This window comes from Cebidichthys violaceus, unplaced genomic scaffold, assembly GCF_023349555.1.
Source record: "Cebidichthys violaceus isolate CVI_PGR_0920_01 unplaced genomic scaffold, fCebVio1.0.p SCAF_12, whole genome shotgun sequence".
Lineage (NCBI taxonomy): Eukaryota > Metazoa > Chordata > Actinopteri > Perciformes > Stichaeidae > Cebidichthys > Cebidichthys violaceus.
The window spans coordinates 6,796,455-6,815,749 of record NW_027176285.1 but is presented as its reverse complement, the minus strand read 5'-3'; the positions used below and the strand labels follow the sequence as shown (position 1 = coordinate 6,815,749).

Genomic DNA, 19,295 nt, shown 5'->3' with positions numbered 1-19,295 from the left:
TTGACGTGTTTTGTGAAGAAAAAAAGATAAAACATTTAACTAGTTAAAGCTTTCCAACGTAAGGATTTGCTGATTTACATAATTTAAAAAAATAGTTGTTTAGAAGAAATGGCAATTTAAAAGTCTTAACTGTGAACTTTCAATGGAAGTCTTCTACATTTTTACAGAATAAATGCTTTATCAAAATCTACAGATTTATCGATAATGAAAATAAACTTTAGTTGCAGCTCTGAAGGCAACTTTATCTGTGTGATTTTCACCATCACAATGTGTTGTATATTCCCGTTGTATATTAGTTTTACATGTGCACTGAAAATTACTTAACAATTAAGTTAAAAACAAAAATAAATTACCTTTTAACAAAAAGGTAAAAATAGCCTTTTATAGCATCAGAAAAATACCAAAAACATGTACTTGTCCATTGTTATTTTTATTCAAGCGATTGCAGATCATGTGTACATGAATCACCCATATATTTGCCCCTAAAAAGAAGCACCTGCACCTGCTGTTGGCATTCAAAGTATAAACCAGAACATTTGATAAAATGACAAATAAAATCACTCTGTTCTTATCTACAGTATGTCCAAATAAGGCATGAGGCAAATGTTTCATTCTTAAATCAGTATAGTTTAAACCAGCCATATACGACTATAAAATACGTTATTATCATAAAACATCTATTTACACCAAACTAGTTTTACAAACAATTAAAACCAGTATGTACGAAGCCTCTTCGTACCTTTTAAGTGCAACAGTTTTTTTGCCCCACACTCACAATCAACATGTGACCCACGAGAACAAGCAGCCAAACTTCCACCAGCTTGAGATCGTTTGAATGAAACCGAACAGAAATCTTCTGATCATTATCATAATTATCAATAATGTGTTTTAAAATATGTCGACATCTGTGACCCACCTAACACAGAAAAAAATCCATTGTTCACATGCTGCAGTTTAATTGTAGTTACTGAAAAGCTGCTTGATCTCAGTCCAATAATAGTTAATAATATACAAACAAAAGGGCATAACAAGTCCTATTTAACAGCTGAGGTATTCAATAATGTAAAATGAGTGAAGTGATCTGCTGTACATAATCTTTTAACCTGGAATTGAGAATTATTAAACATTTATCAAACTGCAACCTAAAACCGTTTCATACCTTTCTCGCACTATTTTTAATGACCGAAAAGCACCTTGGGGTCATATATGATGCTTTGGAGAATGATATTTTATAAATGGCACCCTTGAAATATTACATCAGTGATACGTTAAGTAAGACCTTTCAGCGTAAAATCCTACTTGTACTTATTCTTATGGAAATTGTGGCGAGTGTCAAAACAAACGGTTGACGTATGGCTTTGTTGTCTTGTGAGAGCTCAACTGTATGTGAGAAGTGATCAAGTCAGTATTTCGACACAGTGGGACCACAAAAAGCTTTCAAAGACATTTGGCAAACCGTAAATGTAGGCAGGAGTGCACAGTAACAGACATCCTGGATCATGTGAGACGCTTTCAGGAGCAGCGACATGCAGTCTTCTGCATAGTATTTATGACTTTCCTCTAAAAAGAGAGGACAGGAGAGACTAGTGTGTACTAATATTACATGTATGCATGTACAAGACACTTGAGGACCAGAAGCTACAGCATAACAAAGCCAGTGACTGCTAAAGTCATTCAAAAATAAATATGTTCTTCCACAAAAATACCAAAAAAAGGGAATAAAAAGTGTTTTGTCACAAAAAAAAATAAAATCATATTAATAAAATGTTTTTCAAACACTGAGAGAAAAAAAAATAACATTGTCCAGCAGAGGTCAGCTTTTCATGATGGGCTAACTTAAAACAATGAACCTAACAGAGGACATTGGCTGGGATTTAAGAAGCAACCTTAAAGGACATCTCAGTCTTCTCGTTCCTCTTCTCTTCCACAGGGAACAGACAGCTATAGCTGCGTGACACTCCTTAGAGAACTTGTGAACCTAATTATCGAGGAAAGCTGCGGTGAGCGCGCCGTTGTAAAAGATTGAAATAATTGGAGTAATTCTTCAGGGAGTCGCCCGAGAACAAAATCTAAGCCTTAAGTGGGAAGTCACACTGAGGTTCACAGGGGAGGACAAAATACACAGATTTAAGAATGTGCTTCAGTAGAGGAAAAGACAAAATCTCCTTGTTAACTTCTGCCTCGAAAAAAGTTTAAGCGTCCTCATTTAACAAGCTTCGTGATTCAAATGCCAAAAAAAAAGAAAAAAAAAGCTGCCAAAAACCCAGTCCCTTACCATGACCAGGTGAATGTCAGGTAACAGTACCATTAATAAATATCTTTTATACAAATTGTGCCCGTTCAGATTTGAGGCGGAGGTCTCTCTAAGCCTTTAACGTCACACTTTAGAGCCCTCTGTCAATGAGAACGTTTTCACAGTGTAGTATGAGTGACAGTGTGAATACCTTGTGAGGTATCAAACAGTTTAGTGTGCTCATGCATGCATATACCACTAAAGGCTATGGATGGGTGATTTACAGATGAAGGAGAGAAGTTATCCATCATCACCCTGACAAACAAAGGCTACCTTTAGCTCTCCGCGGACTCCACAAAAGTCACTCACCCGCACATAGCCAGGATTTGAATCACTTTATCTTTCAAAGTTTTACTCTCTCCTTCTTGTCTGTTCAGTCCATCTTGTCTTCCTGTTTCTCGTACGTTCTCTGCTGATAATGACAAGTCGGTTCGGATGCACTAGCTTTGTCCGCATCCTCTCCACTCGCAGCGTGAAAATCCACCCCTTCGGACTTTTCCGCTTTGGCCCTGCGCGCCTCCAGGAAGCTGACGATGAACTCGGAGTTCTGATAGATGAGCATGCCGGACAACGTCAGCACGGCGCCGGCGCAGCTGAGGGCGGACAGCTCGGTGCCGAAGAGCAGCTGAGACAGCAGCAGGTTTCCCACAACGCTCAGGTTGCCGAGGATGTGCAGCGTGACGGCGGAGGTGAGCGTGATGACGCAGCAGCTGGCCAGGTTGTACATGACGGAGCCCAGGCAGCTGAGCAGGATGAAGACCCACAGGTGGCGGTCGTAGTGAAACGGAGACTCCAGCAGAGCCCAGTTCTCTAAGGCCAGAGCCGCCACGGCCAAGATGCAGAAGCTAGGAATGGACATCAGGTAGAGCAGGAACACAGAGTTGATTTTCTCCTCCTGGAGTAAGATGCCTGAGGAAACAGAATGGTATGCGATGGTTACAAACATGACTTTGTGTTCATTGACATAGACTTGAGTCATGTATAAAACTAGGCTTGAGGTTCTCTCGCTGAAGTAAACACAGACATGTATGCAGTGGTTACAAACATGACCGTAAAGCAAAAGAACAAAGAGAGATGTCGAGAACACAACTCGTTTTTCTTTTACTGCACTTCCTACTTCGAAGAAACATCTGTTTCAGCAACGACAAGACCTGTTTCTACTCAAATATGCAGTATTAGACTGTTCAGGTGACATAACAAGGTTCCTGTGTTTTTTAGTCTAAATAAGAAGGACAGACTCCATCCTATTCACTTATCCGCTCATTCAAAAGTTTACAACAAGCTCTTGACAGAAAATTATGAAAAACCCCTGCTTGGAAACTTGAACAGAACACACCTTAATGTCTGACATGTAGAGAGCTATAAAATCTTTTCATGTTTCAGAAGGAGCTAAGGCAGCTTGAACACACTTCACTCACTGGAAACACTTCATAGTATTCACATAGAGTGCCGAACCTATAACAATGCATTGAGTCTGGGCCTATAACAAAATATGACTACCAAAGTGTGTTAGAGAAAAGTGAACTTATGGAGGGAAACTGTTTCTACTACAACAACAACAACAACATGTGAAAGACGATGAAAATAGCGTGTTGAAACTTGAGACAATGTCGCCCCCGGCTAGTTTGGCACCTCAGGATGGACTCAAATGTTTAGTCATGATTAAAAATAAAACTAATGAGTAGCAGGTTCGACCTGCTGGCCCTCGGTTACTAATTCTGCTTTAAATGCAGAAATTCATTTTCCTTGTCTGTATATGCATTTACCCTTATTGAACAGAGAAAATTGTCCACTTTCTAAACATGTCTGCAGTCTCATACTGTTGACACTGAGCAGCTCTACTGGAGTATTCGAACCAATGACCCGATAGTCACAAGCCTGACCCAGTAACCATGAGGTGCTCCTCTGTATGCAGCATTACATCCTTCTGACAAAAAAACGAATATCTGCTTAAGTGTTATGTAACAATTAAATACAGGGCCTCTGCTGTATATTTTTAGAATCTCATAACCTTCTTTTTTTCTCCCTCTAACAGTGTTGTTGAGACTAATGACATTATAGAACCTAATCCTCTGGACGCCGAGACTAACTTTAAAGAAATTCCTTTCACAAATGCTTCCCTGAGAGCACAGAACATTAAATAATGAGGACACTAGATACTTGTGTACTCAGCCCACGTGACGTCAGTTCAAGAAAGGAATCCCGTCTCTTTCCCAGGTCACATTCACAAAAACTGACCAGACGATCACCCTTTCAAAAACAACACAACAAAGCAACATGTCTCCAGGATGTGAAACTCCGCCCATTCTTACTCATCAACTATCAATGTTTGTATCATGTTCCCTAAGAAACCAGAAAATATGCCACTGTGACTTTCCACCTTAATGTCTGAGTGTGTTACTGGACTGAGGAGTGAATCACTAAAAAGTTCCAGGACCACAGACTGCTGTGGTGTAGAGGGGGGGGGGGGCACACTAAAATAACCTCTGATGTCTGAGCTATGAGATGAAATTTCCAGTAATAAAAAATGTTTTATTTAACTTATAAAAGGCTACTTTCGATAGCAAAGACAAAAGAAAGTGTCACTTACTCTGCTGAATCGACTTGACGCCCCTCAACATGGTCGCTGCAAAAACAAAGAAGCAACCAGTCTGATCAAACTGGACTTCTCCCATGATGCTGAAGGAGGCTCCCAGGCAGATGGGCATCATGGCCGTGTATTTGAGGATGTGATGTTGCTTGCCCAGGATAAGCGTGGAGATGGCCAAGGTAAAGAGCGGGGTGGTGGTGTAGATCATTTGTGCAAACGACAGCTGGACATAGTTCAGACCCATGTTGCCGAAAGCGATGCTGGCACAAAATGTCAGACTCAACAGGAACACCTTACATTTTGCGCTGGGGGTCAGGTCCTGTTCCCCGACCCCTTTGTGGCGGATCACCTGCAGCTTGATCAGCCCATAGTCCACCACTATGGCGGTCAGCATGTGCAGCGCCGACAACAGCAGAGGGTACCTGAAGTTGTACACGGCAAATATCCATTTGTTGAGGCTGGAGATGGTGGTTCCCGTCACCAGCCAGACAATAACAGCTGACAGCAGATGGAGCATCTCTGCGGGTGGCCTCCTCCTCCTGCCTCCTCTCTCTTGCAGAGTCGCCTCGCATTTTGAGAAGCCATCGGCGCTGATCATGTTCGTATCATTGTCCTCTCTACAAAGAAAACACATGTTGAGTCCGCGCCTCTCATCTTCCATTTGAAATGCATGATCAAACCAGACACGCCTTGCGTTCAGAAAAATCGCGAAAACAACCTGCGACACATCTGTTAGTCACCTCTGCGGAATTACAGCTAGTCTTTGTTGATCAGTAAAACCTGCATTTTCTTTAAGCACCGCCCACAGACACGTGTTTCTATTTTGGTTGTGTAACTTACCCCACTCAGGCGAAATGACATATGCTGGATCATGGCTGGCAGGCAGACAGACGGCGGGGGGGGGGGGGGGGGGGACCACGAGCACAACAGTTCCTTTGACAGTATAAAAAGGTTAAAGTTAACCGACCTCTGCTACGGACTGTCACGTGACACCGTCTTTCTGCGCTCGACCTGTCATGCTAACGTTAGCTAGCGACCCCTCTCCTAAGCTAACGTTGTGTTTGTTATCTAACGTTAAACAAACAGTCACTCTGGCGCGTGACGCGATGGTAGCTTAACGTTTGTAACGTGAACGCTAGTCACACCACGACTGCGGTCAGTGGCGTGTTGTCACAATGAGCGCGTCGTCGTGTTTACCTTGTTCTTCGACGTGTACCTTGACAGCACGGGCAGCATCACTAGCCTAAAAACAACAAAACCAGTCAGTCTGACTCGGTCACCGTACTGTCAGACGAGCCGAGGCGGCGGACGCTCTTCAGTGTGATTGGATGGTTTATTTAAAGGACGATGCCACTCATTATTTGTGGGCGGGGTTAAGTTCATAGTGCAAGCTGAACGTACCTCTCTCTGCTGGGCAGGGTGTGAAGCCTCACATGGTCACGAACCATCTAATGACAATAATTAATTGCTTTCCTGTCATCGTATCGGATAGCATGAAGTGTTCAGGATGAGTTAATACGTTAGCCAGCAGGGTTTAATGTTTCAAATGCAAATAATTAAAAGACAGTTAATTAAATCGGAGACATCAGTGCAATATCACCACCACATTCAACTCAGTGGTCCTGCACAGTCTTTAATCAATATATATTTACAAGTCATACTTTTACTTTCTAAATGAGGGGTTTGTTAACCATGCTATATCAGGGTGCATAGCAAACGTAACTGAAACATCCACCATAAACATTGTGATGTGGGTTATGTGACAGTTGAGTTCAAGTCTAAATCATCACATATACCACAGATAAATGCAGAAAGTTGACTTTTTCTTAGCTCAACTTTGCCATAAAGGAAAATAAATGAATCAAACAAAAGATAATACAAAGGCCCAGATGAACCAAACCTGTCTTGTTCTTTGCATCATCTCTTAAAGCCTGTTTTCTGTTTGTTATGCTTTTGACTTTGTTATGAACTTTGAGGAGTTTCAAAGGTACCACAAATATTATTATGTTGTTAATATATAGTTCTGGAATAGAACCTGTAATGTATTAGAGAGCAATGATGAGTTAAAGTTTTTGGAAGGTTTAGATATCCACATTTCCTTTAGCAAGTCTTAAAACTGAATTAGCATTTCATATTATTTATTTATTGTCAGCTGAGACATTTCTGTTTTCTGGTTGTTGTTTATTTTGCATTCATGACAGCAGTGGTCCCAAGATAAATATATTGTTTGCCTCAGGGCATCATGACAGGCTTCTCTGGACGTCTTCTGTGTCATCTGTCCCTTGTGAGTTAAACGACATGAACAACATTGGTTTGACAGTAAACAACAGCAGGTGTCAGATTTACGTTTTTATTTGAGCTCAAAAATATAACATTTATGGGCTCATTTGGGCACAAAAGGTGAGTTCACATCATGTTTCAGTAAGTGTCCACAAACTACTAGCTGGGTGAAGAGGCTTTCCACTACAGAAGTGCTTAAGCACTCTAAAACCATGCATAGCTATATGATGCCATGGAAACCTTTGAGATTATGTAGCATGTATCATTACCTGCAGGAAAACATAACATTGTGCTTTATTCAAACAACACCTTATTTGCATCATCAATATTATATATCGTATTCAGAATTTCCCTAACCTCTCAATAACAGGTATACAATCTCAACTCCATTTAAGCTTATGTACACACAGACAGAGTTTAAGCAGTGCCCACAATGTGAATGTTCAAGTAAAGTGAAACAAAATTTCCATACAGTGATTATACATTAGGCAATTCTAGTTCTATTATATTCTTGCTATATACAGGCCAAAAGCAACCAGGCAATGATACATGTGCCTCATGCCCTATTATAATACACAACAAGCTGAAAACTATAAATAGGCCAGTTAATATTTGTGATTGTATGTAAATGTACTACCAATGTACACACAAAACACCAGCATATGTAATCTTCTTTAATTGTGTTTCTGGTCCTTGACTGATGTGTATAAATCTGATTTCTTTACATAACTATCATTCAGCTAATGGAGAAAAACGTACTTTTTGTGCTGCAAAAAGTATTTTCTTCTCAAGTGACATTGTGTGCAATTATATTATTGCTGGCATATCCAAATAAGGGGAAACACGTTTGTTGCTACTTATCAAGATGATGAGCCCTGATCATTTGAATAAAACTGGAACAAAATAAAAATTACCCTGACGTATACATAGCTTGCCGGATTGCTATAATCTGTACAGAATCTCAGAGATTGGTTGTGGTTAGTGACTTAGTGCTTCATTACATAATTAAGGCTAAACCTACCATTGAGCACCAACAGAATTCCTTGCTGAAGTATATATCCCCCAGGCTAAGCAGACTTGTACTTCAGTGGGTCTTCAGTCTTGAGATATTTGAAGTGGTACTCCAGTGATTTACTGTTCCATTAAGTTTGGGGACTTGTGAGAGACACATTTAAAAGACAGCAGTCAAAATAGATACAGCAGAGATCAAGACATCCTCACTTTTAGTCCTTACTAATAGTGAAGCTCCAAAAATGCTGGATCCTACATTTCCCATAATACAAATCAATGGTGTTTTTAGTTAGACCCTCCCAGCTTGGTTAACTTTTCAAACTCCAGCAGAGAGTAGAGCCTGTGAAAACCCTTCACAACCGTTTTCACAGGCTGTGTAGTAATCTTCATACTAGTAAATAGTGGAGTGTCCCTTTAATGCAAACAATTTCAAGATCTTGTAGAAGTAGCAGTTGTCTATAAAACAGCATGGTGTAGTGTTCAGTCAGTTGTCCATCCAAAGAGAATGACATCTACTTTGGTTTTCATGTCCCAGTGCTATAGCTGCCAGTCAGACTGGACAATGCCTGTAAATCCTTCAAGATACAGTTTGGGCAATATAATAAAAAAAAATCCCAGAAATTAGGGGGATCAATAAATGAAGTTCTGCTATGAAAAAGCCTTTAAGCGCAGAGGAATGCGTAGTCCTGCTACAGTCCTTTAAAAGCCTGGTGTCTCTGTCAGAGCACAGCATGAGGAACATGCTGTTCCCACTTTGAAGAGAACATTCAGTGCTTGTACCAAAACTTCCACGGCCCTCCTTTCCCCCAAGTTATCCCCGTACACAATGGAAATATGTGTCTTGGTGCAGAAATCCTTTCTCTGTAAAGCATATGTAAAGCATATATCATTCAGTTCCGCACACACGCACACACACACACGCACGCACGCACGCACACACACACACTGTTCATATGTCACAGCGTATCCTCACATTAGGAGGAACCTCTCAGTCTGTCTGATGCACGGTGTAAAGGGAACTTTTGTCCTAGAAGATCTCAGGGCATTGGCTCCAGTCCTGTCTTTCTTTGGCCTCCCAGTAGCCGCCCCGGTAGACGTAGGTACTTTCTCCTGTTGTATCATCTGCCCTCTTTTCAAACCACAGTGGCTGGTAACCCTCGGTGTCTTGCCCTGAAGACACAGCGGCATGTTTTCTTAAGGCATGGCTCGAATGTATACCATTTTCTATAATATCACAGTCTTAATATCTCCTTTCTCTCTAACTATTGTACTCTTTAAGGAAAACAGTCAGAACTCTGTCAGGGGAAAGCTAAATCCAAATTACTGGATTTCAGATATATACCCACTGAAACTGTAATCTTGCAGTTAAAAGGTGCAGCTTAGCTTTTGACTGTTCCACTTCGGGAAACAACAGTTTACAGTTCAAGTCTACAGTAAAAATGATCGATGAAGATCAGCAACCTCTATTCTTGTCAGATGCAAATTTAGTTTTTGGCACAAAATCCTTCTTGTAAGATAATCTTTTAAAACTATAGATTTCCGATGTACCAAACTGCACATACACCATTCTGCACGGTGAGGCTAAAACATTCAACTGAAGTAACAAAAAGTCGACTTTAATCCTCCTTGTTCTTGTGGGTTTCCTTGTTCTCACCTTCCTCTAGGGCCTGATTGGCTTGCGCCTCCCTTTTTTTCCTCTCCAGCCTCTGACACTCCTCCAGACGCTGCTTCTGAGTGTTTGCTTCATCCCACACACCCGCCTCCATTAGCCGCTGGTCTGGCCGCAGACGGCTGTCGGTGGGCGCAATACCCTCTTCTGGCTCGTTGAGAGTCAGAGCCAAGGAGGAGAAAAAGTGCATGTTCTCTGCATTATCTCTGAAGAGTGAAAGATAAACGAGAAAGACAAAGAAAAAGAGGAAAGATCTCAAAGAGGTGAAGGTGTTTCAAGGTGTCATATCAGACACATTCAATCTTCAAGTTAGAAATGTGTTCGATAAGATAAACATACGGGAGAGGGTATTTTTTCCACAACAGTTTGGGTTGAAGAGTCTGATAAACTGTCTTTTGTTTGCCTTCAGAGCCTCCGCATCCTTGGCTGCTGTCCACTATTTTGGCACTCTCCATCTTGTCATCCCAGGTTCCTGACAGAATGTAATGGGCCGTGCCCTCTCTGTCCTCTATCACTCCCGTCACCTAGAGACACCAGAGAAGATGACACACGGGAACAGATCAGTTACATGCAGGCTCCGACTGCAAGGCACTGACATATTCACAGCTGGGTACTGCTTTACTTCATTTTTAAATTCTAATTTGGGCTTTAGATTTTGAGGGTGTTTGAATCATGTAGCAATTGTGCATATTAGACTATATCAAACAGAAGAGATGATATAAACTGTTAGGTTAATTTTCCAGGAATAAGATATCTCTTAAAGATTATACACTGCTAAGCACCGAGCATGGAGGATACAAGATTGGTTAAACATATTGAGAACCAATATTACGCTAACAGTGTTTCTTGACACTGGCTTGTGTAGCTGCAGTGTAAAACTGTGTAAATGCAATGCAATCTGAATGAAGACGATCAACAAATATGCTAGCTGTCGGTTTCCAACATCTGAAACGACTCTCTTCAGAATGGACAGTACAACAGACTTACTTTACGTGGGACATCTCTGGAGAAGTAGCTGTAGGGGGAGAATTTGAGACGGCAGGTGTCCTTGGTGGTGTTGTTAACAATATCAATGTCCCCAGACTGCCAACAGCAACAGACAGGAAAACAAGAAAAACAGATGTGACTTAAAAGTGTATGATGACCCAAATGACTTTCCTCAGCAACATGCACACGCACACAAACCCACACACGTTATTAGAAGGTCTCTAGTTCTTAGTTCTATTCTATACGTTTTTCACATTTCACTCAAGACAGGTTGTGGTTTTGACAGTTAAAGAGGAGCACACCTGATCAATCCAAAGTTTCCCCACAATAATGTTGTGCACCGTTGAAGTCACTTTGCTCCACACGTAGTGGTTTCCGCTTGAGTGGAACTGCAGGTGAATATTTCCTACAGTGAAAAGAAGGAAGACACACAAACATCAAAATGGTGAACAAAAAAAATCACAGTTTTACATTACTTGAATACGGTTGATTATTTGTGTTCTCACAAATACGCTGTGTGTATTTACAGGTCATATGTGTAGAGGTATTTATTATACTGATTGTCGGCATTAACGCATCACTTCACTTGTTTCTTACCTAATGGCAAGACAGAAATATATTTCCCACGAAACTTGCTATCAATAGCGATATGCTGCCACAGGGTCCATCCTCGCTGTGACGTCACATGGTGGGCAGCAGCTGGTGGGTGATGACTGACCTGATGGCGAATGGTATCAGCTGGTGTGAGCAGAGGCAATACAGACGTCCTTCACTACGGGATGAATTTATCTGCGTGTGTGTGTGTGTGTGTGTGTGTGTGTGTGTGTGTGTGTGTGTGTGTGTGTAAAATATACCTGCAAGGATAAATGTTTGTCTCACCTGCTCAGAGATGGAGCGATAACCATACTCCTCCAGTCGGTCCAGCTCGTAAGTCTCCCCCAGCAGAGGGTTGAAGGGCTTGGCTGTGCGATGCACTGTGGTGGAGTAGGAGGAGACCGAAAAGGCAGCCACCAGGCACATCTGCTCCAGAGAGGAGTGACAGCGAGAGGCCCGGTCCAGAAGCTCGCTGTACTCCAGATCCTCCGTCAGACGCTGCAGCATCGACAACGGCTCGTTGAAGTTTACCTGCAATCACACACAGACAGAAAAAGGTTTTCTTGTAAGTCACACGAATTCAAAAAGTATATGACAACCAATTTGTACTGTATGTTTTTTTTCATTTACAGGCATGGGTATCTTGGACAAGTCTTTGCCAATACAGTTCTTCATGATGCTCCACAGGTTAAGGGAGTAATTTGGCTTGTCAGGAATACGACTGCGTCTTGTTCTTCGTAGCTGCATGTGGTTCGTGCCTGAGGTGTCCTGAAAAAAATATGATAACATTTTGAATACATTTTTTATTTAAGTGCATATGGGTGTGTTTAGAAACAACTAGTGAGACAACTGATCATGCTTGGGACCTACATTCTCATTGTGAGTCCAGTCATTGGACATTCCTCCGCTCATCATACTCTGATTACTCCCCGAACGCCTGAGAGAAAGCAACATCATTTAAAATACAGTTCAAAGTAACGGTGCTCGTTAGCTGAACGAGAACACAGCTCTGAGATTAGTTTGTATCGAGATGTCTCACTTGTGCTGTATGTTGCCACTAGCGGTCACGGTTATGAATGCAGGGGAGTCCTCCATCGCATCGAAGAACTCTGCCTCGTCATTGTCATCACTCGCGTCCCCCTCCTGAGACCGCTCCACACCTACGGCAACAAACACAGGACAGTTATCTGAATGTTTTAAATATACATGTATCAGCAGCATATTACAGTGCTGCTTTACAAGGGGTGGCCAAATAAAAGGGACACCATACTATAATACATAATAGTAAATAGTAAAAAACTTAATTATCAGTTCATACTTGTTTGCAAGGGATGCAAGGTGATTTGACATATTTATAGCTCTGCGAGTTGCTTTATGTTGCCATGAAAACAAAAAAAATATTAGTGACAACTAAGTCAGTATTGACCTTTGTAACTGTGATTTACAGTAGATGCTGAATTGATTACAACTAAGTTGCAATCGTTTTAGTTATGTAATGTAACGTACATAACTTAGTGCAGACAAAGAGAAGCAGTTGTCACAAGAAGACCCTCAACCACACTAATTGGAAGACATTTAATAAGATATATATGACAATCTGATCAAAAAACAAAAACACTTTTCACTGTACTGGGAGTTTAAATATTTGACATTTCTTTTTACTTCCCATATAAATAAATACACAAAAAATGAAGATATGATAAGTCTGACTTAGCCCCATTTATGTGATAGATATGCATCTTTACTACTGGCCAGAAGAGGGGCATATTCTTATTCTGTGAGACTATACTTTGCCTCTCACACTAAAGAGAGTGAGGCATCTCACCTGTATATGATGTGGGGTTCTCCCTCCAAGCTCTCTCTAAACTGTTGTGCTGTTTGGCTAACTGTTCGATGGTCTCCTCCAGATGGTGACGCTGCTCTCGCTCATACTGCAGGGTCTTTTGCCACCTTCGGCTGTGAGATTCTGCTACGTCCAGAAAATCACGACAAGCCTGAGGTGTGAACACAAACACACGTCAAAAGAAGCAGACGGAGCCCTCCAAGCTGCATCCCCTCATTAAAAAGGGACAACCGATCAGTCTCCGGTTTACTGGCTATAGCATCAAGCAAAACTCACATTGATCATAGCATTGGAGGTGATGCGGAAAAGGGTGGCTCGCTCGTTAACAGCTTTCACTCTGTCTGTGCCGTCAGTGGATCCGCGCAGTTCCTCGAGTTCGCTGAGGGAGCGCTGGAGGGCGGCGCCGTGCTTTCCTATCAGCTCATTACAGGTGCTCAGGTCATCTAGCTTGCTGGCCAGAGTCTTGAGCACCCCTTGGGTTAGGGCTCGGTCCTCCTGAGGTACGGGGCCTTCATCTCCTGAGTCATCTTCACACAAAGACAAAGGAAAAAGAAAGGCAGTGCACAAATTACATACTTTACCAAAGATGATATTGTCAGAGGTTATTACGTCTGAAAAGATTGGGTGTTCATGGTGGTATGTTTGTACACTGTAAACAGTGCATGTCTCATTAGACATCTGGAAAATCTATTTTAATACTTAATGTTTGTGGGGAACGGATGGAGGAGGATAATAACACTTCACACCCTAATCCCCCCCCCCCCCCCCCCACACACACACACACACACACACCTCCCCTCTACAAGATGGGAAAGCTGTGAATGAACACCGTTGCCCTGGAAACATAGGCCCTTGCAATCAGGAGGCTAGGCTATTTTTAGCAGAAAAGGGAGAACAAACGATGACGCACTACCCCTTCCCTCCCCTATCTCTCTCTCTCTCTCTCTCTCTCTCTCTCTCTCTCTACCATCCCTCTTTGGCATGAGCTGAGCCAGTCTCAGAGATTTCAGAAGCAGAGCTTATAATTTAGATTTGTATTATATCTACTTGGTCCACTTGGTTATTGAAGCTAAATCACTATGATGTACCTTTTTGTGGCTGCAGTGACATCAAAGAGAAACTGTAGATGCAATGAGACATTCGGTACTAGACCTTGGGATTTTAAAAAGACCTTTAAAGACATGCTGAGTCTTTGAGTAGCGCATGTAATAATGGACCTGATAAAGAGTATGTGGGTTGGAGAGGGTAAAAGAGCAAGCTGTGGTCTATTAAAGCAGTGAAAAAATACATTGTTTAAAAGATTTGAGACACCTAAAAAGTTCTACTATCATTAGTACAAATTTAGATAATTGCTGGATTCATGCTCTAGTCAGTTATAAATGTCAACACAAATAAATCCATCTTTAATATGCAAATGACTGCCTCAGTCGTATGGAAATGGAACTTTTCTAGGTCAAAACATGTCTTCTCTGCTCAAAGAAACAGATTGTGTGTGTAATCTAAAAAACTCCCGAGCACGTTGAGTGAATCTAGGCCAGAGTCTGCATTGCGAGTGATTACCAAAGCCAGGAGACAAACTACTACTACTCTATTAGAGGGGGAAAAGAAATAAAATAAATCAGAGCAACCTGGAATTACAAAGTCTCAGGAGGAGGGGACTTTCTCCTTCAGGCATCTGTAATGGTTTCATGACCCATATATAGAAGTCAGCAAAGAATCTGGAAGTGCACCTCTTCTTACAGCCATGAAACCCATCCATGGAATAATAAGATACATGTAGGGGAGAGGCTTACTGGTCTGCTCTGTATACTAATGGGTTATTTCTCACGCAGGACACTGAGACAAATTGGTGACTCATCATTGAATCATGAAAACACACCCACAGGTGATAGATGGAGTGCCAATATGGACACAGTGTAGGAAGAGAGAATTGGCGTTAGAAATCAGAGGATGCACTGTAAGCTTCTGCAATATAGATGAAGCAATCAAAGTCTGACTGTAATATGCTGAAAACCTGCTGGAGCACAACCTGAGCTACACTGTTTCCCCCTCAAAGCAGTTATTTGAATTCACACTGATATTTGTTAAACGTTCACCCCGGGAGTAAATGGTTGTTAGAGAGGTTTGAATTGTATATCTACCTTGTACCTATTATAAAAATGGTACTCGTGTAGTGGTTATGTCATAGCTTTTACACGTGAGGTGCCAGATCACTTTGGCAATATCCACTTAATTACGGCTGTTCTAATCCACTTCCAGCCAATTAATTTGCCCTGCTGTTATTGCCACTCAGTCCATAACCAAAGGCTCACTCACACATCTCAAGGATCTTTGTGTGTGCTTACACATGCATAAAAACACAAGCAGTCAGACAATGTTTGTTCAAGAATAGATTAGCAGGATATTCACATGCACGGCCGTGGTCAGATTTGAAATCTATAATGAAATTAATAGTTCAAAACAATCAAGACGAAACAGTAACAGCACTGTAAAACAACATTTTTGAATTGTGGAAAACCTCAGGGAGAAAGTTAGGCTTTGTAAGATCTTTTAATAGGGCTCTGCTCCATAAATATGGCTTAGTATTTTGGCTGTAATCACTCCCAATGAGGCACAGTCCATTGTTAAACAATAGTAGATACAGCATTAACACCTCACACGTCAGTCATGGTTTCCGTATGCTAATGTGGGCAGACAAACATAAAACATTGATTTGTATCTTGCAGGTGCAAAGCTTTTACTCAGCAGTAAAGGGTGCTTAAAGGAACACTCCCCTTAGGAATGAATCAGATAGCAGCTGTATTTACAGTAATAATCCGGAGAAAAATCACACATTTGAAAGAGACCAATAAATTAAATTAAATACTGCTCTGTTGTTCTGCAGTGACTTTGAAAATTACGGTGTCATTTTGTCAACTTTAGGGAAAATTCTGTCCTGTGAGAAATGCAATTGGCTTATTTACACAGACATTTAAACAAAATGCAGCCCAACTTAATGAACTCCATAAACAGACACTCACTGCATCAGTTACAAACCCACACATGCAAGCAAGCGTGCAAGCTCATAGCTTCTATCCTAATTTGTATTCTGCTCTCAGTAAAATAATTAAAAGGTTACTTACAAGGTGACTCTCATTGAAAAGGCTACACTCGTGTCTCTCTATTGTCCACAGTGCATGGTGAAAAATATTTTCAATGAAAATCCTCACACCCTCTCTCTTTTTACCCCTCCTGCAACCAGAACGGGAGGTGGAGTCTAAAGGAAGGTCATTTCATTCAGCTCTCACTGTCGTCATACTGAAGGAGACAAGGAGGGAGAAAGGAGACGGGATGGGAGGGAGGTGGCAGCTGCATGTGCGTTTGTGCACATTTGTGCAGAAGAGAAGGAGAGAAAGAGAGAGGAAAAAATCCACTGTACATACTGGTGCTCCTTTTTTTTCTCTTTTTAACAAATAACAGCCAGATGTCTATACAAATATATCATATCATATTGTGTGATAGTGTCCTGAGGTAAAAAGTGGATATTATAAGGCAAAGTAAATTAAAATGACATGATTAAATGCAAATATTGCGTTAACACCATAGACTTTATATAAGAAGGTTAACGGTGCCCCAGCTGACTGTGAACACATGGAACAACACTGCCCTCTTGTGGCTTGTTGTTTACATAATAAATAAATAAAATATGCATTTAGGTAACTGGGTCTTGGTTGCATGAGCGTGCATTCAGGTAAAAGCTAAATTTGTTTGTCTACGTTGGACTTTCAAGGGTGAACCATGTTTAGTATACAAGTACATATTTGGGACATTCTGCGAGTTCTTAAAATTAACAACAATTCTATTAACAAAAAAAGACACAGGCTAGTTTGCCTGCATCAAAGGGCTGTCGATTTTTAGAAGTCACATTATAATTTCTTTGCATCCCGACAGTACTGTGTGTGAACATTCACCACACATTAGTGGAACTGGACACCCAAAATGAACACTGACACTCATATGGGTCGTACTACACAGAATATAAGATACCAATCTAACCTGAGTGGTGCATCAGCAGAGTGGAATTGGCCCTCGCTTGCTGCAGGGCTGACACCCATCGCTGACACTCTCCCTCAGAGGTGGCCTTCAGATGGTAGCTTCGGCCTCCACTGGTTAACACCAGGTGACAGGTGTCACCCACCTCGATGTGTGCTGTGGCCAAGGGAATGGTGCCCCGGCAGGTGTGCGCCATCTCTGCCTGAGTCCTGAGGGAAACAAACAAAAGAGTCGGAGAAAAGATGAGCAAAATGGGGCAGCTCAGTTTTTGTTAGATTTCAAAGTAGTTCACTGTTGAAATAGCAGAGCATCCCAATAAGTCTGTGAAGACTTTTCTCTGCTGTCATGCTTTGGACAAAGTGTAGCCTACATTTCTCCAGAGGCTTTAGACAATATGTACTGTAGCTTAACACGTTGATCTTTAGTCGTACGTGATTATGGTCCCTTTCCCTTTCCAAGATTCCATATATTATTATAGTGACAGCTTTTACAAGGTAGTTTAGCATTCTGTTATGGTTTATATGACATCTAACATACAAAACACACGTTATTTCTAAATCATACATTTTGTACATGGGATAACAGCCATATCTAAAATGTATAGTAATATACAGAACAGATGAGTCACTATTCTCCTCCTTTATTTTGTTGTCTCCTCTCCCTCTAGTATTTATCATTGTCATTACGCTATATAGGTTACAGTATGTAGTTTGTTTCTTTGTCATCTTTGTTACCTACATATAATTTAACGCTATATAGCTTGGTAACGTTTTAATCTTGGATGAAATCCACATTAAATAGGTTAGGATACCGAAGGACACTGTAGGTTAGCTGTTCAATTAACATACTTATTATTCACAACTCATAAATCGGCATTTTTTCATCTTATGGCTAAAACCTTTGTGGTTGCTTAACTGGCATCATTCAGAGCAATCCCTCCTCGGTCGTTAAAAAGTTATATTTTGCATTTTTAAATCCCATTTGCAACACATCATTTAATTATGATTCTAAACTTTTGTATAATACTAGTGTACTACGGAGTGTCATATTGAGTCCGGCTATATTAAAGTTATATTTTATAGTTATACAACAATCGTTACCTGTAGTAGGACAGCAGGCCGTTACTGAGGACGAACCACCGCCGCTGGTAACCCTTCAGGTAGTTGGTCCATTTATAGAGCCAGCCTTTGTGGTTACCGGTGTTCAAGCACGGCAGCTGGAGCCCCGGGAGAGTCGGGGAGGGCAAGCTCCTCACCAACTCGTTCATTTGCTCCTCTCGGCCGGTTACGTTACCCTCTGCAGGGATGCACGGAGAGTCGGTGCCGTGTCGGTGTGGTAGCCGCCTGTCAACAGCTGTACAGCTGTTAGCTCGCTGCACTGCACTGTGTCCTCTGCTAAAGCTACTGTTAGCTTGCAGCTGTTTGGTGAAGCTGTGTCAGTGTCCTGAGATAGTTTGAAGAATATCTACGTGGCTTCAGCTAGAATCTGATAACAGACACATTATTACATGAAATTATATAACGGTTGAGCCTGCAATTTGACTGCGTGTAATAGTAAAGCCTGTAGATGTGAGAGAGAGAGAGAGAGAGAGAGAGAGAGTGAGAGAGAGTGAGAGAGAGAGAGAGAGAGAGAGAGAGAGAGAGAGAGAGAGAGAGAGAGATCATGATGACGTCCTTATTACAGGATTGTAGCATATGGGTGCAGGTCTGTGTGTGTGTGTGTGTGTGTGTGTGTGTGTGTGTGTGTGTGTGTGTGTGTGTGCACACATGACATTCACTGCTGTTTCCTACATCCTTGCAGGAGAGGAGAGTTGGAGGATGAATATTGCCTCAGAAAAAGGGTTTGATATTCATGTCAACAATAGACCATGACAATTTTTTTAAATTAAAATTCGTAAAAACAAAAAATTTAAGATTTGCATTTTTTTTTTAATTTAGACCTTTCAGACATCTGAGAAAAAAAAGCAACTAAGAGATCGATTTTACCAATTGAAACA

At 41.3% G+C, this 19,295-nt stretch overlaps 2 protein-coding genes across 4 annotated transcripts; both read right to left on the bottom strand.

Moving 5' to 3' along the window:
- Nucleotides 1–411: 411 nt before the first annotated feature.
- slc35e4 (solute carrier family 35 member E4) lies at nt 412–6,182 on the bottom strand. 3 transcript variants are annotated; one of them, XM_068706061.1, is made up of 3 exons: nt 6,081–6,182; nt 4,884–5,500; nt 412–3,202 (listed from the first exon to the last, which is right to left on the bottom strand). In XM_068706061.1, the coding sequence occupies exons 2-3, from the start codon at nt 5,479–5,481 to the stop codon at nt 2,667–2,669; spliced, it is 1,134 nt and encodes a 377-aa protein (XP_068562162.1). In that variant the 5' UTR covers nt 5,482–5,500; nt 6,081–6,182; the 3' UTR covers nt 412–2,666. The 3 variants fall into 3 exon arrangements, with proteins under 3 accessions (XP_068562162.1, XP_068562163.1, XP_068562160.1); XM_068706062.1 differs by lacking the exon at nt 6,081–6,182 and adding an exon at nt 5,724–5,791; XM_068706059.1 differs by lacking the exon at nt 6,081–6,182 and having other exon boundaries at nt 4,884–5,694.
- A 1,037-nt stretch (nt 6,183–7,219) lies between these two features.
- osbp2a (oxysterol binding protein 2a) lies at nt 7,220–18,871 on the bottom strand. Its single transcript, XM_068706058.1, has 14 exons — nt 18,400–18,871; nt 17,303–17,508; nt 13,544–13,794; nt 13,250–13,418; nt 12,464–12,584; nt 12,295–12,361; nt 12,055–12,192; nt 11,710–11,955; nt 11,428–11,548; nt 11,133–11,236; nt 10,831–10,926; nt 10,183–10,367; nt 9,829–10,049; nt 7,220–9,344 (listed from the first exon to the last, which is right to left on the bottom strand). Exons 1-14 carry the CDS (start codon nt 18,564–18,566, stop codon nt 9,202–9,204), a joined length of 2,235 nt encoding a protein of 744 aa, XP_068562159.1. The 5' UTR covers nt 18,567–18,871; the 3' UTR covers nt 7,220–9,201.
- Nucleotides 18,872–19,295: the final 424 nt, after the last annotated feature.

Bases quoted from the DNA above. Each gene is read 5' to 3' on its own strand.
- slc35e4 (XM_068706059.1), bottom strand. From the start codon at position 5,544: ATGGAAGATGAGAGGCGCGGACTCAACATGTGTTTTCTTTGTAGAGAG. The intron at 3,203-4,883 runs GTAAGTGACACT...CTGTTTCCTCAG, and splicing joins CGTCAAGTCGATTCAGCAGA to GCATCTTACTCCAGGAGGAG.
- osbp2a (XM_068706058.1), bottom strand. From the start codon at position 18,566: ATGAACGAGTTGGTGAGGAGCTTGCCCTCCCCGACTCTCCCGGGGCTC. The intron at 12,585-13,249 runs GTGAGATGCCTC...TTGTTGCCGTAG, and splicing joins GAACCCCACATCATATACAG to GTGTGGAGCGGTCTCAGGAG. The intron at 12,193-12,294 runs GTAGGTCCCAAG...TATTTTTTTCAG, and splicing joins ACTGGACTCACAATGAGAAT to GACACCTCAGGCACGAACCA.